The sequence below is a fragment of the Diadema setosum genome, chromosome 17 (assembly GCF_964275005.1).
Source record: "Diadema setosum chromosome 17, eeDiaSeto1, whole genome shotgun sequence".
NCBI classification, from domain to species: Eukaryota; Metazoa; Echinodermata; class Echinoidea; order Diadematoida; family Diadematidae; genus Diadema; species Diadema setosum.
Window position 1 is genome coordinate 24,177,061 of NC_092701.1, and position 15,680 is coordinate 24,192,740.

Below are 15,680 nucleotides of genomic sequence, written 5' to 3' on the forward strand. Positions count from 1 at the left end.
TCCATGCGACTGGCACCTATACATTTCTTCATGACTGTACTCCATGATCGTGAATTTCACTACCTCCGAAATCGTCAGGATGTCCCAATTCACAAAAAATTAGACTCACTATAGATACAGTCTCAAGGGAAATGCTTCCTGGTATCATCATGTCACGAATAAGGGGGATTTTCTTACAAGCCAATGGAATAGTTGTGAGGTGAAGAATTGTTCAGATTTCGTGTTAGTTTTAACTTGTTGGAAGTTTACTTGGACAGGTATCTATGTGTGTTCCAACAAAATCAGCCTGTCCTCGACCGGTTAATACAACTTTTATTATGAACTCCTCATTTTCTCACTTTTTTAATCTCTCATCTTTATTTCATGTGTGATTATCTTATCTCAGGAGATTCAGAAATTTTCATAAGCTGTAAACAGGACCACCAGTTTCCTGCGGTTAATAGATTAAATAACTCCCTTTTAATCAAATCGTCCACCTTCCCCATCTTCATTTGAGAGTAACGTGTTTTCCCTCTAATTGTATAATCTTCTCTTGACCCATATCTGCCTTCCGCTTCTTTCCTTTCCTTTCCCGTATTTTTTTTTAAGATCCCCACTCCCTTATCCCCCTCCACCAAGTCATGCCTCTCCTCTTCCCTCTAAATCAAAAACTCTTATTCACACAATTTACCCCCATTTTCCTCCGCCCCTACCCTTTCCCATTCTGAGTGCTCCCCAACCAACACAGTATTTCTACCTCTATCTTTCTCTGTCACTTCAGTACCATGAAATTTTGCAACCTCTCTGCATAAGTACTCCTCCTCCTCCTCCCTACTCCTCATTTCCTGCTTTCCATTTGTAACCTCCTCTTGTTTGCCTTTTTATTCTTTACCCCTGCCCCCATCTTTTCATCCCATCACGTCTTGCCACATATGGCCTGATGGATTTACCCCGTTGCGGCTTCATGGTCGTTCATTCTGGCAGTCCTTTTGAGAAGCTATCTCTCGCAGCCTTGCAAACAGACGTTAAGGATGTGCTTTGTGCAGTACTTCAGTGTACATATTGCACCTCACAGATGCCTGTCATGATTGTAAAATGGATTTCAGGGACTATAAGTTGACCTGATATTGTGTGGCAAGGTGCTAGTGCACTTCTAGTCTCATTAACCTTTTCATGACTGGTCTAAGCACTGCCAGCTGATATGTCTGTGGAGAGTGTCTGCTTCAGTAAAATCAGTGTCTTTGAAGAGGAAAAGCCAAAAGCTCTCATCTCACAGTGCATTGCATTACAACAGAGCAGATTTCTGTCAGTAGAAATATATATCAGTTCACAGTCTACTAAGTCTTGCATTTGTGATGTGGTTTATTGCAGAGAGAGAGAGGCAGTGTGTTTGTTTGTGTGTGTTTGTGTGTGTGTCTGTGTGTGTGTGCGCGTGCAAGTGTACAATATACTCTTTGCAGCGCTACATTTTGTACAAGTTGAATTACAGCGTTACTGAATTATTTGTACCATAAATGGTTTCAAAGGAGCAAATCTTAATAATGCATTGATGTTTCCTATTTTGGTACCAGTACGTGTACCTAGGATCTGTAGATATAAACTTTTGTTTAAACAAGTCATAACCAATACATTTGTTTGAGTACTGAACTAAATTGTAATTTGTAGTCTGTACCGGGTCTGTCAAATGATTGACATTACACTTATTTTAAATGGACCCAATTGCTTCGTATTCCCTTCAACACACAAATTTTACCTCTAAAAGCAGTGATTACAGCAATAGGAATTGTGTATTGCTCTGCAGTTAACCCATAGTCTCCCTTGTCTTGATTTGCCATGGATTTGAATGCATGGTAAACTTGGTTCCAGCAAGCGAAGGGTAAAATATGCTAAAAGAGACCCACTGTCGCTAGCCAGTCACATCACACAGCATGCTTTCAGACATGCTCTGGAGTGAGCTTAGTTTCTACTGCCCTGAAGCCCTTGACCTGTCTTTCCAATGGAGCCAACCAGTCAGAGCAGTTGTTATGGCTATTTTTATTTTTTTTTTAATCAGTTATTTCTATCATACAAAGTCACTGATACATAATGATACATTTTAGTATTGCTATGATGTGATTGTAGTAGCACTGTAAAATCTTGCCTTCCTAATTTTGTCGTCATCTTTAGTTGTTATACATTAAAATCAGTTTATTGTAATGGAAGTGCAAGTACAATCTGTACAGTGTACAGTATAGGTCTTGCAACTGCAGAAGAGAAGTGCAACAACACTACAAACATTTTATATTTGTAAATTTTTATGTACATGTAACTATTCCCAAGTGCTCAGGTTATACAGCTTTGTTAATGAAAATGTGAATCAAACAGCATGCATTGTCTACTTTTATTTCAAATTGCTACATTTTTCTTTGGATTCAAGCAATGACAATTTACAGTCACCGTGCATTCCCTTTACTTCACAATGCAAATTTTCACACTTGGCTATATTTGCCCATTGCTTGGCAGGTATTTGCCAAGCTACTGTACCAAAAAGTTGAATTGCGCACAATTGATTTCCCACAGTTGATATACATTGTAGTAAACGTAATGTATAGTACTGAGTATATAATTTTACTTTGTATTTTACTACTTGGCACATTCTAAAAGCAACAATGGGAATTCATATGAATTAAACACAGTGAAGAAGATTTTATAGCACATTGTTATACTCCAGATGGCATCACAGAGAAATAAAATACACTGCAATGTCTGTACTGCCAAACATTGGACACATATTTCAGTTGAATTGGGTTTATGATTTGCCAAGATATAAGGCCATAATCTTTGTTGGATTTCCAGACCACAATGTTCTTTTAAGTACATAAACCTCATTTTAAACTCATAAAATTTGATGAATTAAATAGAACCTTGAGCTAAAAAAGATCATTTAGCCATGATGTACAAGTAAGTTGGATAGCTGAAACATTGCAAAGGCCCTCATGATGCAAAGATTCATGAGGAGGATTGCGTAATCCCTATCCTTCGACAGTTGCTGTCAGGACACAGAGCTTGATTAAAGGACAAGTCCACCTTCACATACATAAGATTGAGTGAATGCATCAATATTAGTAGAACACATCGTGGAAAGTTTGATGAAAATCAGACAATCTGTTCAAAAGTTATGAATTTTTAAAGTCTCTGCACAGTCACTGCTGGATGAGAAGACTACTACAATGTATGATGTCACTTGAGTAGAACAATCGAAGGAAAATATAAAGAAAATTCTACAAAATTTCATATGTTGAAAAAAAAGTATACATTCCCCTTTACTGGCTACTGACATATGTAATAAGGGTAATAATTATTCCCCTTGTCTTCTGAAAGAGGCAAGTCAAGTGCACTATTATTATGTACATGTAAGAAAAGTGAAAATATGTTGAATTTTCTTTTTATTACTTGTATTGTTCTACGCACATGACATCACAAGCTGTAGTAGTCTTCTCATCCAGCGATGGTGGCACTGAAACTTCAAAAATTCATAACTTTTGAATGGATTGTCCAATTTTCCTCAAACTTTCACTGATGTGTTCTCTCAATCCTTATGTATATGAAGGTGGACTTGTCCATTAATACAGAAAGCAAGCCAGAGGATATGTACTGTATGCATGCACACCGTATAGTATATTTTTCGAGCATAAAGTGAATAGTTTTTTTCTTTTTAAGACAAATTTTTATTAATTTTTCACCTTTTTGAGACAAAATATATTAGCAACATTATAAGTTCTGTTCAAAACAGTCAACACTCAGAAATGAGTGTTGAAAAAGTGGATATTTTTGCATGAGTAATTTTTTCGTGCTCGGCCAAGTAAGACAAATTTCACATGTTCTCAATTTTGCAGAATCATGACATTACTTAGTGGTACATATAGCAAGCAATATCATTCACCTGCTTTTATTTTCAAGATAGTTTCTGGTTGTGCGAAATACACGAAAATTTTACACAAAAAAATCCACTTTTACAGTATATAACCAAATCAACATTAGATGAGAACTGACATGAACTGCAAACATTGGATTCTAGCGTCCCACTTTGCATTGCTATAACGTTTTGTATCGTTCCTTCCAGCTACCTGCCGTGGTTTGACATCTTCTACAAAGTCTTGAACAAGATGGCCAGCCTGAAGAGCAGCAGCGAGCAGACGGCCAAAGCCCTGCTGACCGAACTGCACCGGATCAACGTGCCCGCTGCTGGACAGTCTTTCAGAGTCTGCATTGACGATGCTCCCAATTCAATAGTAAAACTAATGTTTTATACATCATCACTTCATCTCTTTCGGTCATTGCCTCATCTTTACCTCATCACTGCATCTTCTTACCACCTTGTTATCTTTCTCTTTTTACTGGATTTTTTTTCCTCATAACTGCACGTATTGGTTTTTACTGCATCTTTTTCTCATCAAAATGTCACTCTTTTGTTCTTCTCATAGTTCATGTACTGCAGTTTCCATACTCCTTGTGTTGTCCAGTTTTTCCTGCCTAATGTCAGTCTCCTCCTCCTCCTCCTCCTAACTCCTCCTTGTTTCCATGGCAATACATCCTGTCTGTATGAAGAAGCACAGGGTATGAAATAGAAGTCTATAAATGAGTAGAGCCTCGAGTGTTGAAGAGGTACAATCGTTTGTAAGTGTGTTCGCATTTGTAGATAGCCATTGTGTCAGGATTGATTAAATCTTGATACCAGATGAAACTCTTTTATATAGTCAGTTGCCCTGGGAGATACCTGTTAAAACGGCTTTCAGTAAGATTTGAAATGCTGGAAAAGCATGTTGACAGAACTACGTGTTTTGTATGTTCTTTTATTCTTCTCTACTTTATCATACCCTCCATTGAAAATCTTTTCTCCTACCTATTCATAATGATAGTGAAATAAATTTGTCTTTCTACAGCAGATTTCTGATAAGACATAAGTCATTGCACTTAAGATCATGAAAGTATCATAGCAAGCTAAAAAAAGAAAAGAAAATAAGAACTTCTTATTAAGGATCTATTTAGATAGGTACTGAGGGTACTGAACACAGTTACCTTGGCAGTGTAGTCCACAGTGTTTGGGGAGCATAATTACAAATGAACAAGCATCAGATGTGCACCGCTGCTGTTGCCTTTTTTTTTTTCAGAGTACAAATGGATGCATATGTACAAGTGTATGATATCATTGCAAATTAATCCATTGAATGACAGCTGACAAATGCAAAGAACATGCCTTTTTCTTGTTCTGAAGCCATTGTGCTTGTGGTTTCATCTTAATTGCTGTAATTGTAAACCTCAAGCTTCTCATTTAATGTGGCATCCATCTACAAAATCTATAAAGCCTTCTCAGTAGAGCTGTGCAGATGCATGTGAATGTTCATATTCACTGAAGTACTGTATGTCCAAAAAAAAAAAATTACAACAGTACCGTCCGCAATGATAACTTTAAAAATAGTGAATCAATCCAAACACAATTTCAGAATATGAAACTATAATCATTGCCCACATCTTACAGGAAACCCCATTCAGTTTGCTTCAGTGGTCAAAAGAGAAATAAGGATTTTTGTAGAGCATGTCAGGAATCCCTTCCTTCCAAGTTCTGTCTATTGTGTTTACACATTAATATGCAGTTCCAAGAGCATCCAAGTGCTAAACTTGGAAGAATCAGACTCATGACATGATTTACAACAACCCACATTTCTCTGTGACCGCTTAACCATATTAAATGGGGTTTTCTGCAAAATAGAGCTTAGATGTTGTATTTTAAGACCCTGAAGTAGCATTTAGACAGTTTAATCACATTGGGTGTTATCAATGCAAAAATCCCATTGTAATTTTTTTTTTTTTTTGGGGGGGGGGGGTGGGGGGACATACATTGTACTGTAGATTGTCTGAGTGCTGCTCCCTCATTCTGTAGAATTAGCAGTAGTTCAGTAATTTACTGTTGATGAACTTTAAAATTTTGTTGCTGCAGGAAACATGGACAGGGAATAAAGAATAATGATCAATTCCTCATTCACATGTGACAGTCTTAGCTCGTTTTCATTTCATGCTCTGAAGATGCTGCTCCCTCATTCAAGTTTTATCAGCACAGATTAGTAAACATGTGATTTTCTTTTTCCTGTTTGCTTCCTTCACCTAACAGGATTTACTTCATACTTGCCCAGACACAAAGAAAACCTTGCCTAGTATTCCAGAGAATGTAAGTATCATACATTTCCAGGAAATACCACCATGAGTGGTATAAAATGGATTGTAATTGATTTTTTTAATTCACGAAATATACACATAGTGCATGTTGTGACAATATTTGTACTGTACTCTTCCATGTATTCCTTACTGCTGAGATTAACACAAGTCATCAATAGTCTCTGATATACCCATTAGTAAGGACAGGAAATGTATGTTATTTAGGCAACCTTGGTACATTTTACATACCCTGCAGAAGAAATGAACAAATTTGACATTCTATGAAAATTTGATTTGATATGTCGCTTTCTCTGTAACATATTTCAAAGTAAATGAATGTTTGAACTGTGTTATGGTCATTTTACACAATGAGCACGGTATCTTATACACAGCAATGTGATCTACAAATCTGTATTCAATGTTGTATTGGAAATACTTCCATGTGCAAGAAATGTGTGTGCAGTTGTACATGTATATGGCAGTTATATATGTGCTATATTTCTTTCGTAGAAGGAAGTGATGTTTAGCATTGTGGATTATCTGTCAGTCTAATCTATATTATGTTATGAATGTTACACTGTACGTGTGGGTTATCTGTCAATCCAATCTTTATTATGTTATGAATTTTATATTGTATATGTAGGTTATCTGTCAACCCAATCTTTATTATAATGGTGTGGATTCATGTCAAGTGAATGTAATTATAAATGTAAAGAATGAACCTGTATGACTTACTGATGATGTGGTTATTTGTTTCAACCATTCTCTCTGCTGCAGATCAATATGACAGAATATTTCAGTGCAGTAACTCCAGAAAACATGATCATTCTTTTTGTCAGGTAAATTGCTCTCGTTGTGACAACTTCATCCTTGATTGTTTTTCATGATTTCTTTGGTGGTAGAATATCACCAAAGACATTGATTTAGCACGTAACACCACCTCCTTTTCCTTAATCTTGGCTCATTGTGTACTTTTCTCAACAGTTGTGATGTGAAAACAGGACTTGGCCTAGAAACCAAAACACATACTGCACAGCCACTCTTTACCTCTTATGCTTGGTAGATACATTGTTGTTGTTGTTGTTGTTGTTGTTGTTGTTGTTGTTGTTGTTGTTGTTTTTGTTTTTGTTTTGTTTTTTGTGGGGGTGGGGGAAAGAGGGGGTTGTCTTAATTTTTAATTCAACCATATGTGAGGTTTTTAAACATAAGTGAACCAAAAAGTATGTATAAACCAACCTTGATGTGTGTTACAGTTATTTTTTCTTAATGCTGTGTGTTAAAACGATTAAAGAAAATAGATTAAAGATATAAGTTTTTAGGGCATTAAATGTGACCTAGAAGGGTAATTCAGGGCATTGATTCAGGATAGATAGTATCTTGTGATCTGTATGTGTACAGGCATAATTAATGAACACATCACATTTTATGTGCTTTCTAACACAATGCAACATCTTATTTTCTCTTTTCCTGGTCAGTTTGTTACACGAGAGAAGAGTACTCATCACATCCAACAGGTTACACAGGGTAAGTTGTTTTTTAAGGAGAATGACACCAACCCAAGTGTGTGTGTACATTTGGGGAATGCAGCAAAGTTTCAGTAAAGTTTTGGTGCTGCCATTGCTGGATGAGAAGACCACTACAGTTTGTGTTGTTTCGCATGGTCAACGATACAAAGAAAATTCAATATATTTTTATTTTTCCAGCATAATAGAAAGAAAGAGCACTTGACTTCCCTCTTTCAGAAAGAAGGGGCAATAGTATTACCCTCAACATATGTCAGTAGCAAGTCAAAGGAATATTTACTTTTCACAAAGAATTAAATTTTAAGGTGGAAAATAAATTAAAGTAGTTTCCAGATATATGTGCGTTTAGGCAAGAGCACAAAAATGGTTACCATGAACTTCAACTTCAAATGAGAGATTTTTCTCCCGATACTGCAGTTAGCGGCCTGTGTCCACGGAGCGGTCTCGATGCTGTACCCCCTCCACTGGCAGCACATCTACATTCCTGTCACCCCCTCGCACCTGATCGACTACTGCTCGGCACCTATGCCCTTCCTTATCGGCGTTCATTCTTCCTTCATGGAGGTGAGAGAACTGTCTGGTATTGGTGCTGACATCATTTGTCTGCTATCAAATTAATAATAGGGAGTTTTCGCTACATGACGGGAAGACCGAGAGTACGTGGAAGCAATCAGCTGTGACAGTCCCCGCACTCGGACTCCCGTCCCCATATCTAAACAGTTTCGCTTTCCCGTTAGGACGGAGGTGTAGGAACAAGATCGCTGATTGACTGGCTGGCTGGCTCAATCTTGCCCGGCATCGGGACCGAACGCTATTTTTGCCGAGTACCGTACTTGTTTTCCCCAGGATGGGATGTTTCTCGGATTTGATCATGCGCAGAAACAAATTTTGCACATGGCACGCTCAACCAGCGTCGTGCTTGCGAAAACTCGCTAATAATCCTTATCCAAGGAAGTAGCATGCAAATGGATTTTGCATCTTAGACAGGGCTTCCCCAGTGTGAAAAGAGTATATTAGAAAAAATGCAGTATCATGGATTTTTTTTTCTGACCAACCAATATAGCTTTAAATGCTTTGCTTTGATTTTGTATTCTTTTTTATTTTCATTTTGATGCATCCTATTGCAAAAACAAAAAGAGAGAAAAAAAGAAAAAGTATTTGTCACTGCCCATTTAAGGGAACTGCGCACCTGCATTCAAATCTGGAATATCTATTCTAAAATGAAATTGGATATGAACCCATTTTTTGATGCTCCAAAGTTGCCACATTTTAACGTAGGCATGTAATTGGTTCATGATTCACATTTACATCATCAGTTCAAACTTCAAACATTTTGAGATACTGCTATTTGAACAACAGCTGGTTTTCAGATCCTAATTCAGACTTTTAACTCTTTCAAATTTGAGTAGATAAGTTTGATAGCAATAAAACCAATAGATATGTACTCAGAAAGAAGCCTTTACTAGTTTATCTTGATGGAAGATGTTTTCAAGGGATAAATCATTCAGGTACTTATGATCATCAATATTCTGAAATTATGAAATGTTTTGATGTAAGTTTTTTTTTTTTTTTTAAATGATCTTTGTTCCAACAGCAAGTAAGAAGGATGGCCCTCGATGAGGTAGTCATTCTGGACGCTGATAACAACTCGATAGAGACGCCGTTCGACGATCTGCAAACACTTCCCTATGAAGCAGTAAGTACGCCAGGCAGTGCTGTCTGTCAGCTAGGTAGTGGGAACTGTTATTCCATTAACAAAAGAGCAGTGTTTCCATATCTGTCGGATTCCATTTGTTGAAAACTGTATGATGATAATGAAAGTGTCCATATCTTGTTATGCTATCTCATCTGTAAGTTAAAGGGATGGTACTGTAGTTTTTGGTTGAGATTGGTATTCAGGTTTTGACTTTTTGCGAGATAGTTAGAAACCACTTATATGAAATATGAAAGAGCATACAATTCTATGAGGAATTCAAAGTTTATTTGATGAAGATCAGTTTTGAAATGGCTGAGATATCCAAAAACAAAGCAAAACAAAGTGGTCTTGATAAGAGGATGGTTCCACCTTTTATTAGGGCCTCTTTGTTTTTGCATACCTCAGCCATTTCAAAACAGGTTTTTATGAATGCAGAATTGAGATTATGAATATACATGATATTATCCATGCATACTGACATCCTTAACTGTCCCATTACGCATGAAGACTGCAAAAATTGGACACGTATGAGCACATGGCTATCAAAAATCAATCTCTAAAGAAGACACCGATCTATTTTCTGTAAAATATGCAAATTTCTGTATTTCATCAGACAATAAAGAATCTAGAATCTTGAATCTTGAATCTTGATTTGTACCAGCAAAGACTGATCATGTTTAGCAACACATTCCCCAGTATTTTCTCCTCGAGCATTGAGTATTATTGATGTGTTCCTCCATTTGCCTCTCTGCTTCCTCTAGGTAACACAGCTGAAACACAACCTCAAGAATTCCAGCCAGGTCAGCGGCGATGGCGTGGCCAGGTCATTTCTCAAGACGATAGTCTACCTCCTGGGTAGCTACAAGGATGCGCTGAAATTAGAGGTGACTCTTCCTGTGTGCTTGTTGGCCCTTGATGTGTGGCTCTTGTAATAGTAGAAACTTGTACGCAATATGTGAATACAAGTTTTGTTTTTGTTATATTTGAAGTAGTGGTAATAGTAGTGGTAGTAGTAATAGTCATGGTAATACGTAGCAGTGATAGTAGTAATGGTAGCAGTAGAAGTAGTTGGGTACTAGTAGTAGGAGCAGTAGCAGTAGCAGTTAGTAGTACTAGTAGAAATAGTAGAAGTAGTAGTAGTAGTAGTAGTAGTTGTAGTAGTAGTAGTAGTAGTTGAAGTACAGTGTACTAGTACTGATACTTGTAGTAGTAATAGTTGTACTTGTAGTAGAAGTTATAGTAGTAGTTTTAAGTAGTACATGTACAACTGTAGTAGCAGTAGTTGTAGTAGTAGAAGCAGCAGCAATAAAAGAAGTACAAGTAGTGGTATATTAGAAGTAGTTTACAAAGTGATTGTAGTAGTAGTAGTACCACTGCTACTATCATCATCATTGCCATCATCTTCTTTTTTTTTATTTACTTATTATTATTATTATTATTATTATTATTATTATTATTATTATTATTATTGTTATTATTATTATTATTATTATTATTATTATTTATTTGTTTTTCTTTTCCTTTATTGCTGATGCAGGATGGGCAGATAGTCTTTGATCGAGACCAGTTTTTGGCCACCAGCCCCAAGCATGAGCTTCCCTTCCGAAAGATGGTACTACAGCTTCAGCACTTTACCCAGGTGAGCAACTGATCTGGCAGATTGGGTGAATAAAACAAGAACAAGAACAAGTACAAGAACAACAACTCGGGGTTCGACACCAACACCCCATCCCCAGCCCCCCCCCCCCCCCCCCCCCCCATCCAGGATTTATGACAAAAATGATAAACTTAAATAATAAGAATAAAATCAATGAGTTAGCAAATGAAACATAAGCAAGCTCAGTGGGCTTACATAATTGTACATTATACTTCAGCTTTTGGAGAAAATGTGGTCTTCCATGAGAGACATTGGAGCAGACGAACAAATTTGGGAAATTACGAATTAATGTAAAACAAACGAAAGCTGCACCCCCAAAAAATAAATAAATAAATAAAAAAGAAATAAAGATGTGTAACAATTTTACTGTAAATTATCTAATATGGGATCCGATTTGTATCTCAAAATTGTCATGATTAAGAGGTATTGGTATCAAAGTTTGGAAGTATGTTTGGATATACTTGACTTTTCACTTTCTCAGTAGTATTCTTTGTGACTTCTCTAAAAAGAAAAAAACACACACACACAAAAGGTGTTTATGTTCTGGTACACCTTGGAAAAGAGAAGAATGGAATCCTGACAGGCGAAATTGAAGTCACATTGTAGTTTCTGTTTGTAGTGCAAACAAGCAACATCACTCCAGCATTAGCATAATGATGATTACACAGCTAAGTGTGCTGTTGTAGATACCCACAGTAATGACAATTGACAATCCAGTAGTCTTAGAAAACTTTCTATAATATGGTATGCTAGATTGTGCAAAATTTCTCACTATCTTTTGCTGTTGTTTATGCTGCTGTTGTTTTTGCCATTTCAAGTGAGTTCCTGTAAGAGGGAAAATTCCTCAAATCTAATCATTTCATGCATGATCATTTCCACAATATCATGAATTTGCCTTTGAAAATGAAACAGGCACATGATGATGCATTTTCAGTTTGTAGACCTAATAATTGTTGTGGTGTTTAAGGGATTTTTTTTTTTTTTTTTTTTGCTCCGTCATCACCATTGACTTTCTGTTTGTATGAAAGGTGAATGGAATTTTTAAATGGAAATAAAAGTAGAATTTTCAAAGACATAACACGAAGAGGCTTTTAATAGTGACATCAAATTTCTTTTGAAATGGTTTATATAATAACATTGATTTTACTAGCAAGTCTGATGTATAATTTTCTCTTTTGATTGTAACTGAACTGTTCTATGATTATAAAGTAATGTTCCCAAGATGTAAACATGCCAATAATATGCTTCGCTAATCTTTTCTTTTCCCCGCCGTCAACGTGCAGTTTGTAGAGAGCCGCGTGGCGGCGTTAAATCTGGAGACATCAATGGAGGACCTGTTCGAGGAGGAGTTGGACAGCAGAAGTTCTTCGGGTAAAAATCATGCCTTTCTCCCAAGTGGTATTCCTTACACCAGTTGTAACAATTACATCACATTTGACAGATGAATCTATGGCTTCTTTCTCGTGAGGTGCGCAAATTTGGACACTGTCTGTTGATATGTCATCAATGATGCTAATATTTTATATCTGTACAGAATTTACAGGTGTTGACCAAACGCACCTATTGTTCACATTGCAATCTTTCTTGGACAGTCTCATTCAACAGTTTGTACAAAATCGACACACATTGACACCCCTAGGGTACTATTTGCAGTCGAAAAATTTCTAAGCGCTGGATGCTGTAGAGAACTGTTTCCGAATTATTCTGTCAGATGATGAGGGTATGATTCCATCAGCAAGTTGGCCATTTTTTCATAAGAACTAAATTTGACAAGCAAAATACACATGTTTTGATAGTTTATAGAGAAATCTGCTTTTGTCCTTAGTGTGACAATCGTTTGTCTGAAACAAACTCACACTGATAATGCTGAATTAAAACAAGAAAATATCTCTTTTGTTCAGGAACCACTCAAACAGATTCTTTTGAGAAAGCAGCCCTCAGTAGGAATGTTCTCTCACAAGTCTGTGTAGCCCCTCCATGTTTGTTTCAGGCAGGTCATTATTCAGACCTCCCAACCATTCTGTTCTCAGCTCTTGTTTCAGTATGAGTTTCCTAATTTTCTTGATAATTTTAGTACGCACACTCCTATGAAACCTGCTCTTTCATTTATACTTTTTAGGCAAGCCATCCCTAGTTTTCAAGTTTTCAGTAAGAAATTTTGGGAAGTCTGATTATTGCTTGTCTTCTCGTTGTGTGTGTGTGTGTGTCTGTCTAGGCTCCAAGTTGCAGGACAACTTCAAACGGAAGCTGAACCAGGCCAAGCTAAAGAGCACAAACTTGTACGGACGGGTCAAGGAGAATGTCAGGGATGCCAAGGACAAGGTAAAGTTGCCGTGGTGACCAATTCTCTGAACCATATGCCATTCTGGCTCGGCTCGATGAAAAGAAATGTTTTCCTAAAATGCTACTGTAAGGCTTAACACTACCTGATATGCTGCAAAATCCAAAACTCATACAGAGCTATTGACAAGTATATTTTTGGAATTAAAAACCCCCACCATATTTGGTATGTTATATTTTCCTAGCAAAATTTGGAAAAAAATATGTTTTGTAGATGAAAAATATGTTGTATTCTGAAAATTGTCTTCTGAAATTTGACTTAGCATCCTATAAAGTACATGTATGTGCAGTTTTTCCATTTTCAATTAAACCAATATTTTTCTTTTCTTCAAAATATGTTTTTGGTTGTTTTGGTGTTTCATCTGCTGAGTTTAGCAATACTGATCACATCAAGAATTACATGTATCAAGAACTGAAGAAACTGCTTTTCTGTCTCATGAATGCTATATTTGTATAGTTTAACCCTATTCTAACTGGGCTATTTGAGACCAAGTTTTTACTGGGGGGGGGGGGGGGGGTCAATTTGACCCCCCCTTCAGATCTCGGCCGCCGATCGCGCAATCGCCGCAAAATTTTGCCTGAACATAGAGCCGGATGTCAACTACAAGATTACATGGTCATACAATAGAAAAATGTTGATTTCATATTTTTTAATAAATTAATTATGCAAATTAACGCATGAAATCATATTTTCACCTATAACTCCATCAAAAAGACTGAAGGATTATTAAATTTTTGTGTCAGAGTTCCTCAAGACACATCAAACAATTTTCTTGTAAAAAAATAGTGCACTCAAAATCATTTTCTTTTGTTTTTTATTGTTTTGTTAATTTCTTATGTATTTTATTGTTTTTTCGATCTTTTGTTTTCTATTGTTTTTTCGATCTTTTGTTTTCTATTGTTTTTTCGATCTTTTGTTTTCTATTGTTTTTTTGCCAAAATTTGTTGGAGGCACTTTTTCAAGCTTATCTACATTAGAATTGATTTATTTCAATGGTTAAAAGTTGAAATAATGTAATTTATATCAATTAAACAAAAAAACACAGTTTGCATTGGATTTGCACACGAAATCATGAATTTGAGCGGTTTTCGGGTTGACATGCATATGCAAAACATCGCATAACTTCAGAACGGTGTACCCGGACGTTGCAAATTTGGTCTCAAAATATGCGGGAGACTTCAATGAAAAAAGTCATGAAACGACGCGGCAAAATCTTTGCGCGTTGCGGAATCGTGGCGCGAAACGTCGAGGGGGGGGGTCAATTTGACCCCCCCCCCCCCCCCCCAGTTAGAATAGGGTTAAGTTCGTGTGAATTGGAAGGATTTCAAAGTCGGAATTGGAGAATAAGCAGCTTCCATCCGTGGCAGACAAAATTTGCATATGCTCCATTTTCAAAATAAACATAGAGACAGTTGGCAGGCGTATGAAGTCAAAATGAAAGACCAGTCTGCATTTTACCTTGTTTGTCACAATGATCTGAATAACATAAAACAAATGTAATCCCAGATCTATGAGAATTATTTCTAGTTAGAGTTATTTGGTCAAAATATTGCTTGTACTTATTGCTTTAGACTGAAATAAACCATAATATATCTACAACGAAGCAAATTTCCTTTGTTCCCATCAGGGGCTTTTAGCTGACTTGATGTTCTTGAATCTTTGCAGTTCCAAAACTTTACTCCATTATTTTTATATCCCAATATTGCCCTCCCCCTTAGAGGTTTTGATATGTCAAATCATGTGAATGTTATGTTTGTCAAATATGTTATTATGTCATATAGCTTACCTCTTATATCATGCTGTTGTTATACCCTAATCTCATTGATCATACTAATTGTAACCCACAATGTTGTATTATCCATTTTATATTATTGACATTGATTTCACTGGGATTTATTTTAGTTGATTAATTATAATGGTAATAGTAATGATAATGCATATGATTTATATGGCACCATTTCCACTCTGTAGTGTGCTCAAGGCACATACATACAGTGTTATACATGTTACTTCTTTTTCATGACAGTGTAATACCTAGGACACTTTTCTTTGTATTTATAGAGAAATTTCAATATCAATGATGGCAGTAATGAATTATGTTTTTTTCTTCTGTTTTAACACACCTGATGATAAAACATGTTTGGAGGAGTTTTCCGCTGCTAGTAATCAATAGTGAACACTACTTTAGATTCAATCTTCTTCTTTCTTTTTTTTTTTTAGCCATATCATCTTGATGATACTTTTATGACACTTGTTGCATAAGATAGTAAATAGATGTAACAAAAGTAAACA

General features: G+C 36.4%; 1 protein-coding gene across 1 annotated transcript in view; it reads left to right on the forward strand.

Moving 5' to 3' along the window:
* Window positions 1-15,680, forward strand: part of LOC140240779 (uncharacterized) — a 96,673-nt gene that overhangs the window by 46,467 nt on the left and 34,526 nt on the right. The window contains exons 5-14 of the mRNA XM_072320551.1: window positions 4,082-4,250; window positions 6,128-6,184; window positions 6,949-7,010; window positions 7,647-7,695; window positions 8,112-8,258; window positions 9,289-9,390; window positions 10,152-10,274; window positions 10,928-11,029; window positions 12,331-12,418; window positions 13,263-13,369. Coding sequence (XP_072176652.1) covers window positions 4,082-4,250; window positions 6,128-6,184; window positions 6,949-7,010; window positions 7,647-7,695; window positions 8,112-8,258; window positions 9,289-9,390; window positions 10,152-10,274; window positions 10,928-11,029; window positions 12,331-12,418; window positions 13,263-13,369 — 1,006 coding nt within the window. The remainder of the gene's footprint in view (window positions 1-4,081; window positions 4,251-6,127; window positions 6,185-6,948; window positions 7,011-7,646; window positions 7,696-8,111; window positions 8,259-9,288; window positions 9,391-10,151; window positions 10,275-10,927; window positions 11,030-12,330; window positions 12,419-13,262; window positions 13,370-15,680) is intronic.